The sequence below is a fragment of the Apium graveolens genome, chromosome 9, assembly GCF_009905375.1.
Source record: "Apium graveolens cultivar Ventura chromosome 9, ASM990537v1, whole genome shotgun sequence".
Classification (NCBI taxonomy): Eukaryota; Viridiplantae; Streptophyta; class Magnoliopsida; order Apiales; family Apiaceae; genus Apium; species Apium graveolens.
In genome coordinates, this window is record NC_133655.1 from 289322377 (window position 1) to 289342084 (window position 19708).

General features: G+C 33.5%; 2 protein-coding genes across 2 annotated transcripts; both read left to right on the forward strand.

Annotated features, from left to right (window-relative positions):
- Positions 1-6459: 6459 nt before the first annotated feature.
- LOC141687089 (uncharacterized) lies at positions 6460-9851 on the forward strand. Its single transcript, XM_074492246.1, has 3 exons — positions 6460-7235; positions 8233-8319; positions 8425-9851. The coding sequence occupies exons 1-3, from the start codon at positions 6873-6875 to the stop codon at positions 9700-9702; spliced, it is 1728 nt and encodes a 575-aa protein (XP_074348347.1). The 5' UTR covers positions 6460-6872; the 3' UTR covers positions 9703-9851.
- Positions 9852-10319: 468 nt separating this feature from the next.
- Positions 10320-14747, forward strand: LOC141687090 (uncharacterized). Its single transcript, XM_074492247.1, has 8 exons — positions 10320-10661; positions 12160-12372; positions 12499-12690; positions 12794-12994; positions 13162-13242; positions 13855-13993; positions 14133-14225; positions 14325-14747. Exons 1-8 carry the CDS (start codon positions 10557-10559, stop codon positions 14396-14398), a joined length of 1098 nt encoding a protein of 365 aa, XP_074348348.1. The 5' UTR covers positions 10320-10556; the 3' UTR covers positions 14399-14747.
- The last annotated feature ends 4961 nt before the right edge of the window (positions 14748-19708 follow it).

Sequence of the window (19708 nt, forward strand, 5' to 3'; positions counted from 1 at the left end):
CACATTGTGGCTATGTGTTACTTAGTCTCATAAACATAATTATTCTCATATAGAATAAATCTCGCACATAGCCAAATTGTGGAATGTGCTACTTAATCGATCATCTATAAGTCTACAAGGAACATAATAAGCTAAATACATTACATGCTTGTTAGGCATAGATCAATATAGTTTTGTACAAATGTCAAGTTGCAGGACTATAATTTGATTTGATGGTGTCTCCTATGAGGTTCCTGAAAGATTATAAAGTCCTTATTAACACCTAATTATTTGAAAACCGTTTCGGAAACGGTGCTGGGAGCTCTAACATTTTTATTGAGAAAAGGTCTTGAATGGGAGAGTTAGGTTTAGTAACCATTATACATTCGTAAAATAAATTTTATTATTTGATTCCATTACTAAATTTTGAATTTTAAATCCATCGTTTAACTAAAAATATTGATTTTAGGCCTCTTTCAATATTTCAAACTAATATGTTAATCGAAGATCGACAGATTAAATTCATGATCTAAGTACTAAATTAGACGAGTATAAAAATAGTGGTCAACAAAATACAGGATCAATCTATCATAACAGTGAGACATAAGTGAGACATAAGTGCTACAGAAGTCAACTTCAAAGATACAATTACAAGATTATTAGAGTATCTCAGGGTATTTCTGACTGTTTCTTAGTAAATTTTTAAATATAATATAAAATATTAAATTATTATTAGATTAGCACATTTTTAAGAGATTAAAACCCATAATAATCTTTGTATATTTACTATATGTTTATATTTTATGGCTTAATGTCCCTACAATTAATTTTACATAATTACCTAAAGTTAAGTCGCTTTTCTATACAAAATCAATATTATTTCTTTTTAAATAAAAGAGGTGAATTCATTATTACAAAAATGCCATTAGACTTTACATAAAATTCTATAGTTAACTTTAGGAACATTTTTCTCATTTTATCTATATTTGAATATAAAAGTGAGGCAAAAGTGAGATAAGATTGGGAGGGAATGGACTCTGAACTTTTTAAAAAGTTTCTAGAAACCTACTGGAAGTCTAATTTAAGCAAGACTCTTATTTTTGAAATTAAGATTTTATTTAAAAAATTTAAAGTGTATATTGGATATGCCCCCAAATTGGAATAAGATTAGTTTTCTTCCGATTTGAACATATCTGCACTACGTCAACTACTATTGTAGGATGCATGTCTTATTTTGAAAATTGTATTGAGATATTTTATAGGAATAATTAGATTTTCATCATCGTAAATACAACAAATCACAAATTTTACTCAAAAAATTCTCCAAATATTAATATATCACTTGAATAGTCGGTTATTTTCATAATAATAATAAGAATGCCGCATATATACATATGCGCCTATAAATTAAACGGTGTTATTTATCATGCCAAATCATTTGAATTTTTTTTGAAAAAATAATTTGGAGAATCTAGTACAACCCTGTACAAAATGTGAGAATTACATACGATTATGTTTATGAATACATATTTTATTTGAAATAACATGATTTGAGTTACAAAAATCAAAATTCATGATTTACATATCAAATAAATTAAAATGCAAACTGATCCTTTTTCAAAATTTGTCCAAGAAAGTTATTATTTACCCTGATAATTTACACTGATATCTAAATGCCCCACCGCCCCTAATAAAAATAAAATCATAAATTTTCTTAGAGCTTAAAGTAAGAATTTATTTATTCAAAATGACAGCATGTTATTCCGGGAAGTCCATTCGTTTCTAGTCCACTAGTATTGCCAAAATTCAACGAGTATTCATTTTTATATTGGCTGATTTTAATTGTACCCGGATTTTAGCGGAGTTGTTGAATTAATCTCGCAGAATTTTGTTGATTTGAATAGTGATTCTACATATCCATCAAAATCTCTTAAATTTTGCTAAAATTTCTGAAAATATAAAATAAATTAGCAAATTCATCAAAATCTACAATTCAATAAATACAAAAAATTACATTGAGTTTTGAATACCCCAGATTTTAGTGGATTTTTTAAAATTCAAATTGAATACCACAAATTTTAAAAGATTTTTTTCAATCACTATTGAATACCATCAGATTTTAAAGAATTTTTTAGAATTCAAATTGAATATCCTAGAATTTTCAAAAACCAAAAAAATTCTTTAAAATCCAAATTGAATACCCAAATTAGTATTGACGTTCCATTTATTATAACCAGAAGCGGACCTCGGTCTGGGCTCGGATTGGCTCCAGACCAGGTCAAAATCTGAAAGCCCATATAACATTCAAGGTACAATTCATTTTAGCCCATGTGAAAAAAGGTCACAACCCAACTAATTTGTATCAGCCCAGCACATAGTTTTTTTTTTGCCAAGCTTTTTGCTTATAACTTAGTATCGCCCAACACATAGTTAAGTTTTGTATATAAGAAGGATCGCAAGTCAACTCCTATCATCATGGGCTATTTTAATATAGTGTTATTGCTATTTTCATGCTATTTTCATTTTTCATGTCATCAGTACTTGTAAATTGTAATCTACTTCCTTGCCTATGGAAGCTAAAATAAAAAAAAATACTTATTTAATATGATTCTTATATATTTTAAGAGAAGTATTAATTCCGGACAGATTCTTTTTTACTTTCAGAGCAATTTTTTATTAAAAGGACATTATTACCCTCTTATTCATTTTTGATTTGCTTATTATGTGTTAACAAGTGGGTAGTTTTGTCTTTTAAATTGTTTTTAATTGAAAACTAAAAACTTTGCTCAGGAAATAGGATTTTCCTAGTTTAATCTTTTCATTTTATGTTCTATTTCTATTTTTGACTTGTGATGTTATTTGAGTTATTCCATATTTTTCCTGCTGGGCCTCGGGACAAGAGATTTAAGCCTATTAGGTTTCTTGTTCCCCAAGAATTATGTTGGTTTGATTTCCTACAAATAGGGATACATAGGAAAATTGCAAGGGGTTAGAAGTTGAGAGCGGAAAGGAGGCATCACTAACCATAAGCAATCTCAGCCACCAATAATCTCCACCACCAGACACTGTTCATGTTTCTCGACGAACACTGTTCACGTTTTTCGACGAAAAACCACCATCACAGATCTTATTTCCGGCGACAAACCTCGAATTTTGTTGCTACCAAATTCATTCGTCAACAGAATCCAATAGAATACTTATCTCAATATTTCCCGTTATATTATTACCATACACTACTAATTTATATTGTATAATAATATAGTACTAAGTAGAAAATAATAATAATAAATGATTAAAACTTCTTAGCCTCAATAATTAAAATACCAAAAATGTATTCTTTGAACACACAAACACACCTAATATCTTTAACATGTGTATGACTCATGACATATATGGTCGAGTGGCTTAATGATATGATAATGTGTAGAGCATTCTTCACATCAAGGTTTGATTTCCAAAAATAACATTTTCTTAAGTATAACAAATATAAGTGTAATTTAGACATTTCAATTAAATAAAATATATCATCAATTAAATAGAATAAAATGTCTCAAGAATGCCCCATGATGTACTAAGTAGAAAATGTTTAAAAAATGATTAAAAATTTCTAGACTCAATAATTAAAATACCAAATTTTTACTCCTTGAACACACAAGCACACTTAATATGTGTATGACTCACGACACAAATGGTTAAGTGGCTCAGTGAAATGATAATGTGTAGAGCATCATTCACACCAAGGTTTGATTCCCACTAAGAACAATTTTTAAAGCATAAAAATATAAGGGTAATTTAGATATTTTAAATTGAATAAATTGTCTCACCAATTAAATTAAATTAAATGTCTCACCAATGCCTAGTGTTAAGATATTATATATATAATAATAGATAATAGATAATTTATTACTAATCACTTAACAATTTTTATTAGTACATATATAAATAATTTAATTATTTTAAAATTTTGGTTTATATATTTAAATTAAACACTTAGTGTTTTTGAACGAAATCTATCAAACATTTTAACCACAATCTATTCGCCTCCGATTCTTCGCATTTTCTTAAATACCATTAAATAACTTGTGTAATTTAAAAAAAATCAAATTTAAGTAAAACATCAAAACATAACAAATTCTCGACATTGATAATTTAAAAATTAATGTATGATTTATAAAGTTATAAATATCTAAATAGTTTAAAATAAAATTATATATTCTTAAATCTCGACTTGAAAATTAACTTAGTATTCATAAACAAATAAGTGTGGAGTGTGAGTGTATATATCATTATAAGATGAATACTAGTACCTGATCTTGATGTAATTTGTAAAACCATAAATTATACTTTAATGTTGAGCGATTAAAAATTATATGTGAAATATTAGTGGACATCTCAACTCTATTCGAACTCGGCTCGATTTCGGCTCAACTCGGTTATTCGTGCTCGTGTTCAGCTCACTGATCTTGAACATCACTTTGCAATCAGTTATTAAAATTGGTTCGACTCGTTTTATAAAAATTTAGGCTCAGTTCAACTCGTTTTAAAAAAAAATTCTGCTCAGTTCGAACATAACTCGATTTAGCTCTATTCGTTGGCACCCCTCATCTTTTCTACTTTTCACTTTTCTACTCGCGTGATGACCTAAAGTCCATGTATTTTTGTTTTCCGAGTCACAAGTATATAACCCCATTTGCACAGTGATATATATAAAAAAATATATTATAAAAACGCATTAAATGTCGCATTGGTTACATTTGGAATTTTTGTCCAAAGCCCAATACATACCAGACTGATCAAGGCCTGTCACAAATTAAAGACGGACCAAGTCATCAAGACCCACGAGCAGAAGTCGTTAAGATCCACGAACACAAGTTGTTCACTGGTTAGGCCCAATACGACTAAAGAACCAGAGTCATGATGCCCAATATGGACACTAGCTTCTACAAGGAAGTATCTAAAATCCCTTGTCTTACATTAGTCCTAATTATCATCTAAGTTGTAGACTTGTCCACCAAGTCTCCAAACACAAGTCTAACCTTATACAGTAAAACCTCTGTAAATTAATACTCGATTAATTAATAATCTCTCTAAATTAATAATTTTGTCCGGTCCCGACTTGGGCCAGTTCAAAAAATGATCAATTTCGATAAGATAATAAGATAATAATTTTTTTGAAAACCCTGTATAAAAATATGGTCCCAATAAAACTATAAATTAATAATTCCCTTATATTCATAAAAATATAACTATTACATCTTTGTAAAATATGATTCAATTGTAGTTTGCTTTTTCATATAATTTAAATCAACATGAAGCTCATCCTTAATCTTCCTTATTGCATCCAAAAGCTCGAGTGTGGTGCTTTCATGTTGCATCAAAAAGTTATTAAGCATTTTTGATGCCTTGAGTGCTTCTTTACGTGTAACCGGCTCCAACGGTGTTGTATCGTCTTCAACTGGAGATCTTTTTGAGTGCATAATGAATTTTCTCTTTTATATTCACATAATGCTTTTCTTGCTTCATCCGTCATTGTTGATTTTGTGACACCTTTTAGATGAGAAACCATTATTTTGTTTGTATAATTTTTCCCCCAATCTAGTATATACAGTATATATAATATATTTTATGACAACACATACATTGAATACTTTCTATGTAAAATACAATGAATTATATTAATTCATGTACTTTGAATTTTCCTAATATACATTGAATATTTTCTATGTAAAATACAATGAATTTAACTTATACACTACATGGACTTTGAATCTAATATATTGTACATTACATTGACTTTCTAAATTCATATACATTGAATTAATTGAATTAAGTATAAAATATAAATTGTACAATTCATTTTATTTAAATTTATGTGAATAAAAATTTAATCAAAAGTTAATTTTGTTTGCTACCGAAAACTCTCTATAAATTAATAATTATTAATTTATCGATTAATTAATACCTCTCTAAATTAATAGAATTCTCCGGTCCCAACTATATTAATTTATAGAGGTTTTACTGTACTCACTTTTATATTAAAAGGGCTCTCTACCTCTCAATCTAAAACTTCGTTTTGGCTTAATCTCTGAAATAAAAATATACAAGCCACTACGTACTTGTTGTGCCCTCGCCGCTATTGCCCCGAATACATCATCAAGAATTACGTTTTTGACTTGATTTTCTACAACACAAAGATATATAGGCATTTTGCGAGAAAAGTCACTCCACGAATACGAGAACAACCATTAAAACTCGAAACTCATAAATCCTGACATTAAATACTAATTGACCCTGATTTTTATTCCAATAACATCATATTTTATTAACTTGTCCCAAATATTTTCTCAAAAGAAAAAAGAAAATTGCCTACAACCGTGTAGCATACGTGTTTAACTCACTCACTAAAACTCGCCTCCGAGTTAATGACTCACCTAACCGTACCCCTTCACTTTTTGTTGACATCATACCCCTTCACCGCCTCTATCAGATTTTCCTCCTCTTCATAAGTCTCCCCTCTTTACTTCACTAGGGTTTACTTACATATATACATACATATTTATTACTTTTCTTGATTTTTTTTTTCTTCTTAATCTTTTCATGGAAACTACCAGTTTCAAAGCTCAAATTATGTTTCAAGATTCTCTTTTATTTATTGTCTTTCCTTGTGCAAACTATCAGATTTTATTTGCTAATTTTCTAAAGCTTTTTTCACCTGTTTTATGCTAAAAAAAATTCTTGAATCTATTTAGATTTTGCTTGTTTGAAAAAAGTGGACTTGGGTATTTTTGGGTTTGTCAAAATTTAGATACCCTTTTGAGTATAGTTGAATTTGGCGGTGTTTATGTAAAAATCTTGAAGATTTAGTGATAAAGATTGAATCTTTATGGTTCTTGATGGATCCAGAGTATGTTGAGTTAAGTTCTGATGAAGATGTGGGCTTGGATGAAAAGTTAGGGTTTGATGATAGTGATGAAGATGAAGATTGGATACAAGAGCTACTTAAAGAGGTTGATAGACAGACTAACACTGAGGATTCTAATGAGTCTGATGATGTGGTTTTAGTGAGTGAGGTTGTAGAGAGTCCTAAGTTGAAGTTGAAGATTTGTGATGTTGGTTTGAAAGAAGTAGATGCGGAGGAAGAGGAGGATGATGATTGTGTGGTTTTGGATGGTGATCCCGATAAGCCGGAAGCAGTCGAGAGTAATTTGATGTTGGATGAGTCCGATGAGCTGCAAGTTGTTGCGGAGACAGGACAGGTACTGGAGAATGACCCTTGCTTTGAAATTGTTTATCTTGTGTGGTTTAACAAAGTAGGAGTATGTTGTGCTGATTATGTTTGTTATTGATTGCATTGCTTGCTTGCACACTTTACTTCAGAAACTGTTCATCTGAATTTTGAATTTGTTGTCATATTTCACTGTTAAGATATTTTTTATAATAGCAATTTATCAAGATCCTGCTTAGTTAATCATATAATTTCTTTGTTTAAATTTAGTTATATCTTCCCTTCATCCTGTTTTTGTATTTAAAGCTTCTATTGTTTCTGTTTTAAACGTCCTATTTCGAGGATGTATGCCATAATGTTTTATCTGTGTAATGTGGAGATCTTTAAATCAGATAAATGTCAGGCTTAGGAGATCTTTGGTACAATGAACTCTAATATATTTGCAGCTTGTATTTTATACAAGGTGGGTAAATTAGTATCACTTGTGCTATTGGCAGCGATGGACAAAGTTCATTGTAGCTCCAGCATAAGATTGTTTATTATCTGAAGGATGCAAGCTTCGACTGGAGCAAGAAAGTTGCTAAACAGTCACTATGCTTGAGTGGGTATGAACAGAAATATCTATTTGCAATATTGAGTTTTCAAGTTCTCAATGACCTCTGCAGAGTATTGATGTATTGCAAGTGTGTTGATAAATGATGTTTCTAATAAACTGTTTGGAGAAATGTGTTATTTTCTGTTTTCTACTTCATTTCTTTTTTGTTTAACAAAACCACTACTGAAAAAGAGTCCAGAAACCCCCCATCCAGATTGTTGTTGACAATCTTTGTGTTTTTGTTCCTGCATTGAAACTAATGGGTTACAGAGTCCTGCATGATGATTTGAACTATATTCTGTAAAAACTATGGTCACATGCTTTTGATATGGTTTCACCCGGTGATTAACTAATTCTGCTTTTACTAAGGGTTGTCTGAAGTAATGGGCCGCGATGTTGAATTTTGACTTTCTTTTCTTCTGGTAATTTACAGGTGGCTTGCAGAGACTACCCCCACCCACGACATCTCTGTGTTAAGTATCCTTTTATGTCCACTGGACATGAAAAATACTGCAACCAGGTAAAAAGCCTTATAATATAGCCTTGAAAAAGATTTACACTGAAAATATATTGATATCAATCAGCTGTTAACATAACTTATCTTCCCACCTACTTCTGATTTCAGTGTCACTGTTATGTCTGTGACTCTCTGGCTCCATGTCTTCATTGGGATGCTAATCATTGTCATGCCACCGACAAAGAAGAATTTTGGAAAAATGAGAGGAAGTCTTTAAAGAACCGCTACCAAGCTGCCATATCAGTTCCCAAAAATTTTACTTTGTCAGCTGAGATGATCCAAATGATCAGTCAAAGTGCGGTATCAGTTTCATTTGAACCAGCTGCGGTATCAGTTCCATTTGAACCCGCCTATGTATCCCACAGTCAGGTTCCCGGACCAGCAATGGTTCATGCATGTTCAAGGCCGAGTAGTTTTGTACCAGGATTTGATCATTCTGGGCAAGTTGTGCCTAGAAACAGATTTCGGCCGAACCTGGTATTGCAGCACCTGCGCAGTACAGGTAACGATGTTATTCAAAGGGATAGAAGAGGCCTTCAAGTTAAATCTCCTCCTTCAGTGTTTAAAAGAACTGGTCCCGGGAGCCCTCTACTGTCCAACAGAAGGTATTGTTTATCTAACCAAACATTTAGAGGCCCATATATAAGAGTACCTCCTCCAATGCCAATGCCGATACCACCAGTTCACAACAATATCATGAGATGGCAACCGTTTCACCCCCAGATGGGTTCAGAGTTCAACACTTATCAGCTCCCCGCACAACCAAATATTCATGCAAACTTTTCAAATTCCATGCCTTTTCAACCTCAACTATCCACCGCGCCAAATGTTATGACCAACCATCTGAACATTTCGCCTTTTCAACCTATGATGTCTCCTCTGTCGAACACTGCCAATGTCTTTGGTAGTTCAGTCACTCAACCTCAAGTTCCATCTCAGGCACAATATTATGGCAACGCCTTTTTGGGACCAACTCAATCCCAGTTGCCCTTCCAACCAGTTGTTGATAGCAGCTACACAAACGGAGCGCCTTTGGAACCAATGCTAAATGGTCAGCCTGATTTCCCTCCAAACGAATATCAGATTGTTCAACAAGTGGATCATCACGGTAGTTTTCTGGACTCAATTGTTGAAGACATTGACTTAGGTAGTGTCAATCTGACTTCTGATACCAACCAAGAACCTCCATCCCAACATCAAGATGTAGGTTTAGTATCTGAGAATGTGACCTTGCCGCATACTGAACTTGATAATCTTTTCGTTGGAAGCCCAAATCTTGATGCTTTAAACATTCAGTATGATAGTTGGAATTTAGGTAGCAGCGACAAACCGGTACATTCTCCAGAACCAGATATATCAGATTCTAGTTTCTTCTTCGGATTGTAATCTTTTGCGTTGTTAAATATGTGACTAGTCCACTAGGAGCGTAATTATTAGTGTATTGCAGAAAGCAAGTCAGTTAAAAATCTGTATTTTGTGTAGTTGCTGTTCTTATGAAGGAAAAAAAAAGCTTTTTTTTTTTCTTTAGTGAATTCACTATTGACCTCTCAGTTTGTATCTACTTATTTTCTTAAAGAACAGCAAATCAGAATGTTAGTAACATGGGTTGTTTGTTTCATGTTATTTTAAACAACTTGGTGAATGATATCTTCATGTGTTAGTTTGCTTGGGCTGTTTGTTTATTGGTAACTAAAATATAATAGAATGTCATTCTCCTGTGTTAGAAAATCATATCAACACAACTAAAATGCCCATATTCATGGACAATAATGATTTTCTTTCTGAACAATACCACCTTATTGTCGAAATTGATCCCAAATTTGTTCACAAGACACATGACCATCTTTTTATTCATAGAGAGATGGATCAATAATATAATGACAATCCATAACGGGCCTACGGTATATCTCCTTAACAAAAGAATATAATGACAATCCATAACGGGCCTACGATATCTCTCCTTAACAAAAGAATATCAAGTGATTAAGGGATTATCGTCCCAGATTTTGTATTCGATTTTCGCTTATCCCGAGATATGTTAGGACAAATACTCAATTGTTACTCAAAAAAATCCTAACAAAACACAACAAATGGATTTTAAAAGATCTTGGGCGGCCCAAACCACAAAGCCCATCTTAACAGTACCAATTACCAACTAAACCTTTTCTTCTTTGTTTCAGTAAATATAAAGCTGTATATACAGTATACACACACACAATACATACACAGTTTAAGCAAGAATGGCATTATGGTTAGAACCCGGGTCAGAACCCGAAACCCGGATGGAGGCAGATGATCTTGCTGCTATTAATGCTATTAAAGAGTCTGCTGCTATTGAACTCAAGGTCTTAACTCTTTTTCCCTGTTTTTTTTATTGCTTTTATTTATTTATTTATGTTAATTATGTATAGACCAACACTTATTAGTTTAGTCCAAAACTTGAAGTTGATAAATTTGCTGATATGGGGTTTAGATATAATGTTATGCCATGTGCTTGTTTTTGCTGATTGTGTTTGTTTGTTAGGAAAGTTCACATTTTTAAGCAAAAGTTGTTAACTTGTTAAGATTTTGCTGGTATTTGACTTATATATGTCGAGAATTGCGATGAAGCAGTTTTAAAGATTTTTAATTTTTTCGTAAGATTGATTGGTGCCTTGGAAGTAAGAAGTGGTGAAATTTGAACATACATAAGGTTGTGCAAGTTAGTGAGGTTACGATTATATACTTTATGTCGAGAATCAAGGTAAAGAAGGTTTAAAGATTTAATTTTTTTAATCTTAAGATTGATTGGTGCCTTGGAAGTGATAACTAGTAAAATGTTGAATAGTGAGGTTATGAATGTGTTGTTTACTGGAGGGACTATGTTGAAGCGGTAGCGAGAATACTTTAGGATGTATGAAAAGGAGAATTTTTACTATGGCAGATTTCATACCATGATAGCGATCATACATACATTATAATGAAAGTAAAGGATTGTAGTTGGGTGCTCACGACTGTCTGTTAAACTGCTTTCTAGTTCTATAGGTTCTCGGGACAATGTTTTGTTATCAATCTTGTACGATAAAGACATTGTTATATATATATATATTGAATATATAACTACTTCACAAAAACATTGTTAATTCTTAAATCACATAAGCATATGAGAATTAACAATTAAATTAGGAGAAGGGTTTGAGAAAACAAACAGAGATTGGATTTAATCTCGAGTCCAGAAAACTGTCTCCTTAAAGCAGTTTCGCCCCGCACCATCCGTGTTTAGCGACCTGCTTCCCAGGATAAAACGAGATACTAGTATAATCGATAGATCGAATATACTCTCAGCGAACTTGAACTGAGCCCGAGAACTATCACCGGAATATTGGAAAAATTTAATACTAAAGAGACCGAGAATGAAAGAGATGACTCTTATTTCCTCGACTTAATAAAACTGGTGCCCTAAGACTCTATTTATAAAGAGAGGCTTGAAAGGACTTGTTTTTCTTTTCGATGTGGTACATGGTATTTATAAGAAAAACTAAGGAATAGGTTTGTGCTACTCTCGATGTGGTACAAAACCACTTTTCATATTAAAAGGTAAAACTTTGGAACATCAGTTCTCATTCACCTTTTACTCATTTTGAGCGTGTTAATATGCGTTGGAATCCCCTCGAAGAGAAGAATACGTTCCAATAAATACACACCACTAACACATAATGTGTCTCACTCATATAGAGTCTCAAAATGATTCACAACTTAGTCTAAAATACTAAGTTTGTCCAACATGTTTTATGTAACCTTAGTCCCTGTTGCATATTTTATTACGCGAAGAAAGTATGTGATGAAATTATGGTGGCCTTACAGGAGAAGGGTAACGAGTATGTCAAGATGGGGAAAAAGCATTATTCTGATGCTATTGATTGCTACACCAGGGCAATTAATCAAAAGGCTTTAAGTGATACTGAGAACTCAGTTCTGTATTCAAACAGAGCTCATGTGAATTTGCAACTAGGAAATTACAGGCGTGCTCTGCTAGATGCTGAACAGGCAATTAAGCTATCTCCCACCTATGCTAAGGTTTATATATTTTGATAGTTTTGTGCTACACATTTGCTTGTTTGAAATAAAGTTTGTTTATATTATATATTTTCTGCAGCTCCTTAGATTTAATTTGATAAATGGTTGTATCTATAATTATTATAGGCATACTATAGAGCTGTGAAAGCATCCTTGTCTCTTAAACTCTTGGTAGAAGCTGAATTGTATTGTCAAAAAGGTTTGGAGCAGTTTCCGGACAACGAAGAACTAAAGAAGCTTTCTAGCCAGATTCATCTGCAGAGATCAGAGAATGAGCTCCGTGAAGCTCAAATTTCGAAAGCTCTGTCAGCAGCTAAGGTGTAATATAATTAACAAGTACGCTGTAAATCAGTACAAAAAAATGATAAATTTTACTGTGTTTTTTGCACTTCTTCATATTGTCTAGTTATATAATATGCAGAAACTTGTCTCTGCTATTGAAGATAGAGGAGTAAAGTTTGGTAGGGCCATGTTTCAAGAACTCACTGGAGTAAAGAAGCCAATGTTAGATAAAGATAATATCCTTCATTGGCCTGTTCTTCTTTTATATGCAGAGGTCATGTCCAGCGACTTTATTGAGGACTTCTGTGAAACTGACATGTTTTCAGCTCATCTTGATATGATATCCTTCTTTTTTAGCTTATTAAGGTTCCCTATATCCAGGAATGGCTAGCTGCTACTTGAAAAGTACGAATATGCTATGCTGTATTGTGTATTGTTGTTCACCTTGGCAGGAGTAGCTAGCCGCTATTAGAAATATATAAAAAATGCCATCCTTAACCCTCAAACATGTTTTCAGAAGATAGTCCTCCCTTGCCATGGGATAGAGAAAATGCTTACAAGCGGGAAGCTATCGAGCTGTACTATGAGGTGTGCTTATTTTTTTATATGCTTTGTCTTTATTTATTAGTTTGCAAGCTACTGTATATACAGTCATAATTTCTGATAAAAGGCTTCAGTAACCAAGTACAATTTGCTCTTTAGTAGTATATTTAACGGTGTTGATATATAATTTAAGTGCTGATGAGATGTGTTGTTTCGTCCTATAAATATACTACACATCCAATAAAATTTATTAAATATATTTCCATTTCAGCCTGGTATAGAAAAAAACTCAAAACAGTCAGATATTTCCTTTCATTATATATTTGCTTTACCACTTGACATCTTAGGGATAATTTAGTCCCCTCCATTACAAATGGGGACTGATGAGTCTCCAGCCAAACGAACAGTTCAGATAGCGACCACCTTCATCCCTTCTTTCCAATGGCAATCGTTTCTTCCGAAAAACTTTTAATTATCAACTTTGAGTGTTTCTGGGCCTTCAAGCTCTCCTAATTGGTTTGGCGCCCTCGTTGGCTTAGTTTTTATGCAAGCTCCACTACTAGTTATTTTGTGCATGTCTCTTCTATCCGGTTTTTCCTTTAAGAGTGAAGGTGATTTCACATGTGGAATTTAATAATTATATTATTGATCCATCAGGCTGCTTCTGGAGTTCGTTTATCCAAAAAGGACAGTCTTCGCTATTTCTTGGAGGGGACTACTGGTTCTCACATTGAAAGCTTTGCTGATGATGATGAGAAACAAGCAGAATACTCGGTAGATGACATCAATTCAAGTGGTTTGTATCTTCATCCCTGTATTTTCTGATTCGCTATTCTGACTTTGATCTATTTGCAAGTTTTTTCATTTGTTGGATTCTAAACTTTTTCTCTGGAGCTGAAGTTCACTGATGGACACGATATATTTTCATTTCATAGGCCAAGGTCACTCAAAGTGGATCAAAGTAAATGAAAAGCGAACACTTTATGATGTTCTGAGAGAACCCAACTTTCTAACCCCTGGTATTCCTGGTATGCTTTCTTTTTAAATTTAAATAGGGTATGTTATCCTTATGACCTTGTCTACTTTTGTTGTGTTTTGTTTATTCTTCTTTCATATCTTTCTTGCAGTATTTTATGTTGTCTCAGCAAAGTCGAGTTTCTATAAGAAATTCAAAGCAGGGAAATGGGCTCCTCCGCCATGAAACAGTTAAATGATCATTAATTTAATCATCTCATGCTGAAACAAGTTGAATGATCATGATCCTCTGTACTAGTACGAACTGTTCTGGATGCCAGCGTTTTAAGAGTTTGATTAGGAAGTTTTAGCAGCACGATATACAATGTACATGAACCATTACGTCATCAAAGATCAAAGAAAGTCACCCATGTACCGATGGTTATGTAACAATGTTCCGCCAATCTAAGCTTTCATTTTTTTGTGCTTGGTTAAAAGTTGTAGTCCTTTCTAACTAAAAAGTTTGAAGGGAGGTGGCTTTTTTATTACTGAGAAAATTGAAGTATTGTCAATAAAGCTGCTTAAATTGTATTGCCCAGGTCATATTATCAAGAAAAATAGGAAGAAATCTAAGAAATGTGTTTTTTTCCCTGTGCTGTCAAAAATTTTGAAAGGGCAGAAAAATAAGAAAAAAAAACGAAATTACAAGTCATTTTCTTCTCACAGGTAACCACAAACTTACTGGTAGAGGAAGCAAAGTTGCTGACCACAAAGCAATTAACCTTTAATTATATATTCTCAAGACTCAAGAGCATGGCCATGGGAAAGAAAATCAAATCTTTCCTTTCTATTCTTCTTCTTACCTGATCATTTCTTGAATTGAGTTCTTTAGTGTTGACAATTTCGTAAATAAGGTTATTGGCGTTGAAATACACTAGGAATAATAGTAACTATAAAAGAGCTACTAAATTCAAGAGCAAGAGGAGAGGAAAATATGAGCATAGAAATGAAACTTGGTACAAGTTTTTTTCATTTTGCAAAGCCATCTATATACAGGCAAGGTTAGGGGTGAGCAAAACCGAACCGAAACCGAAAAACCGAACCGAACCGTATAATTTCGGTTCGGTTTGGTTTGAATTTTTTCGAAAATTTCGGTTAATTCGGTTTTCATATTTTCTACTCCTAAAGTTTAGCCGTACTATTACAATATTTGATCACGTGACAAATCAATTCACAACACTCTCCTTTGATTGTCATTGTGGTATGGATCATAGACTGTCTCGTTAAAACATTGTCAAAGAAAAATCCAGTTGGATAAAAACTTTGACGAAGGAAAAAAAGTACAATCTCCACTTGAAAAAACTAATCATTCTCTGAATTTTGTTGAAACAATTAAATCCTTGAGTCGACGCATTCCAATGCTCTGTCGTAATTTCTCAAATGTTGAATTCGGTAATGATTTCGTGAATAAATCAGCAAGGTTGTCACTTGACCGAATTTATTGTACATCAATTTCACCATTCTTTTGAAGCTCATGCGTGTAGAAGAATTTTGGTGAAATGTGTTTCGTCATGTCTCCTTTGATATATCCTTCCTTGAGTTGATCAATACATGCAGTGTTATCCTCAAACATAATGGTAGGACTTCTAGTGATGTCTGGTAATCCACATGATTCCCGAATATTGTTGATGATAGACCGCAACCAAACACATTCTCTACTGGCTTCATGAATCGCAATGAGTTCTGAGTAATTTGTTGAGGTTGCCACTATAATTTGCTTCGTAGATTTTCAGGGAATGGTTGTACCGCAATATGTAAAAACATATCCAGTTTGTGATTTGCCAAAATGAGGATCTGATAAATATTCAGCGTCTACATATCCAATCAACTGAGATGTTGAGTTTTTGGGAAGAATAACCCAAAATCAATTATTCCACGAAGATAACGAAATATATGTTTGATCCCATTTCAATGCCTGTCAATCAGAGCAAAGCTAAATCTAGCCAATAAATTCACAGCAAATGCAATATCTGGCCTTGTATTATTTGCAAGATACATAAGTGCACCAATTGCTCCTAGATATGGGATTTCAGGACCGAGAACTTCTTCATCATCTTCTCGTGGTTGAAATGAATCTTTATCAGGCTCTAAAGATCTAACAACCATTAGAGTAGTCAATGGATACGATTTATCCATGTAAAATATGTTCAAAACATTTTCTGTATATGTAGATTAGTGGAGGAAAATTTCCGATGACAAGTGCTCGACTTGTATACCAAGGCAATATTTTGTCCTTCCAAGATCTTTCATTTCAAACTATGTCTTTAGGTATATGACAACTTCATCAACCTCTGTAGATGTTCCTACAAGGTTTAAATCATTATACAACAATAATCACAAAACCAGATTGTGATTTTTTGATTAAAACACATGGAGAAATTTGGATACTAATGTACTCATTCTTTTGTAAATAACGACTAAGTCTGTTATACCACATACGACCCGATTGTTTCAGTCCATACAATGATCGTTGAAGTTTAATGGAGTATATATAGCTAGTTTTCTTGAACTCATCCATTTTTAACCCTTCTGGGATTTTCATAAAAATTTCACTATCAAGTGAACCATATAGGTATGCAGTAATGACATCCATAAGACGTGTTTTCAAATTTTCTTAAGATGCCATACCTAATATAAAACGAAAGGTAATTTCATCCATCACTGGCGGGTATGTCTCTTGAAAATCAATGTCATGCCTTTGAGAAAACCCCTGTGCTACAAGTCGGGCATTATATCTCATAATTTCATTCTTTTCATTTCGTTTTCTAATGAATACCCATTTATTCCCAACAGGGTTCACACCAATTGGTGTTTGGACAACAGGTCCAAATACTTCTTTTTTACGCAATGAATTTAATTCTGTTTGGATTGCGTCTTTCCATTTTGGCCAATCTTTTCTTCGACGACATTCATCTACACTTTGTGTTTTAGGATCACAATTTATGTCGACATCCAATGCCGCATAATACACAAATACATCATCGATTATGGCTTTACTTCGATTCCATAATTTCATATCATACACATAATTTATTCAAATTTCATGATTGTTTAATCCCGTATCTTCGGGGACTGGAATCTCTTCACGAGATAATACCACTTTAGGGGTATTTGCTTCTTCTGGAGCATGTGCCACTTCAGGGATAATTTTCTTTATTTTTTTCCGTGGTGCAACATCTTTTGCACTGACCGGCCTACCACGCTTCAGGCGTGGATTTGATTATGTAACCAATTCTTTTGTATCTGATTTTTGAATTGGTATATCTATTCTGGCTGGAATATTTACTGCAGGTATATGAGATTTAGTTATATTTCTAGAATTGTCAAATGCGTCAGGCATTTGGTTTGCGATATTTTGCATGTGAATAATTCTTCTAACTTCAAGTTCGCATTGACCGATACGTGGATCTAGAAAATATAATCTTGATGCATTCCATGTTATGTCAGGATTAACTTCATTTGAATGTTTATCTCCCCTAAAGGAAGGAAACATAGACTCGTCAAAATGACAATTTGCATATCTTGCGGTAAATAAGTCTCCGGTTAGAGGTTTCAGATATCTAATTATGGATGTGGAATCAAAACCAACGTAGATACTTATTCTTCTTTGAGCTCCCATCTTCGATCTTTGTGGTGGAGCAATCGGTACATATACAGCACTTCCGAAAATTTTGAAGTGAGAAATATTAGGAACTTAACCAAGTACCAGTTGTAGCGGAGAATGTTGGTTGTAGGAAGTTGGTATAATCCTAACAATATTAGTCGTATAAAGTATTGCGTGACCCCAAATAGATGTCGATAGTTTTGCTTTTAAAAATAGCGGTCTTGCAATAAGTTGGAGTCTTTTGATAAAGGACTCGGCTAACCCATTTTGTGTATGTACAGGAGGAACTGGGTGTTCAACTGAGATTCCTACGGAAATGCAATAGTCGACAAAAGTTGCAGATGTGAATTCGCCGGCATTATCTAAACGAGTTGATTTAATGCAGTGATCTGGGAATTGAGCTCGTAATTTGATTATTTGGGCAAGTAATTTTGCAAAAGCATCATTACGAGTTGAGAGAAGACAAACATGAGACCATCTAGTTGAGGCATCGATTAATACCATGAAGTGCCTAAATGGGCCAGACGATGGGTGTATAGGTCTACATATGTCGCCTTGGATCCTTTTTAGAAAAGTTGGGCTTTCAAGCCGAACTTTAGTAGGGGATGGTCGAGTAATCAATTTTTCTAAAGAACATGTTGAACATGGAAGTTCATTGTTAGAAAGAATTTTAAAATGTTTAAGAGGATGACAAGTAGAATTCTCTAAAATACGACGCATCATAGAGACACCAGGATGACCTAATCTTTCATGTCAAAGTGTAAAAGAATTTGGATCTATGAGTTTGGAAGCAATGACATTGTGTGACTCAATAATTCTAATTTTCATCATATATAATCCTGAGGAAAGTGAGTGAAATTTTTCTAAGATTTTCTTGTTGCTAGGATTAGCGGAAGTAATAAGAAGATATTCTCTATCAGCCTCAGAGGTAGTTTCGATGTGAAAATTGTTGAGTCGGATATCTTTAAAACTAAGAAGATTTCTAGTAGACTTACTAGAATATAATGCATTTGAAATGTGTATGTGGGTACCATTAAGTAGGACAAAACTAGCTTTTCCAAAACCTTCAATTATATTAGATACGCCGAAAATCATTCCGACTTGAGCTTCGGTTTTGGTTATTTGGGTAAAATATTTTCGGTTCTGTAGAATCGTATGAGTTGTACCACAATCAGCAATGCATATATTTTCAGAATCCATTCTGTATATAATTAAGAAACATAATTTATTTGATAAGAACATAACACACTACATAGTTCAAACAAAATAAAGCACACAATACACATTACTATAGTAATTATATGAAACTAATCTTCAGCCTCCCATATGGGAGTTTCGCTAGGTTCATTCGGACCATTAATGCTTATTCCTCCAGTTGTGATTCTCGGGAAATCATCTATGTTATTGTTGGCGAAATTTGTTTCTACCATTTTCTCTTTTGATTTTTGAGAAGATTGGTATAGCTTAACAAGATGATCTGGGGCATGACAATTACGTGTCCAGTGTCCATCCATGCCACAACTACAGCAAATATTTTCAGTTTGTCCTCCTCGTGGTGCCTTTCTTTTACTTTGTGATTCAGATTGCCACTTCTGGTGACCAGAGTTGTTATATGGACGAAAATGCTCGTGGCTCCGAACTCGTCCACGGTACCGCCCTTGGCCCCGTCCACCTCTATACCCTTTTTCCCGTACATTTTGCTGGAATGACATGTTATTTACTTCAAGTAATGGGTCAGATCCTATTGGACGGGATTGATGATTTTTAATCACCAATTCATGATTCTGTTCAGCAATAAGGAGAATTGATAGAAGATCCCCGAACTTAGTAAATTTGCGCTCCCTGTGCATCTCTGCTAAGTTGATATTGTTGGGGTGAAAAGTTGATAGTGTT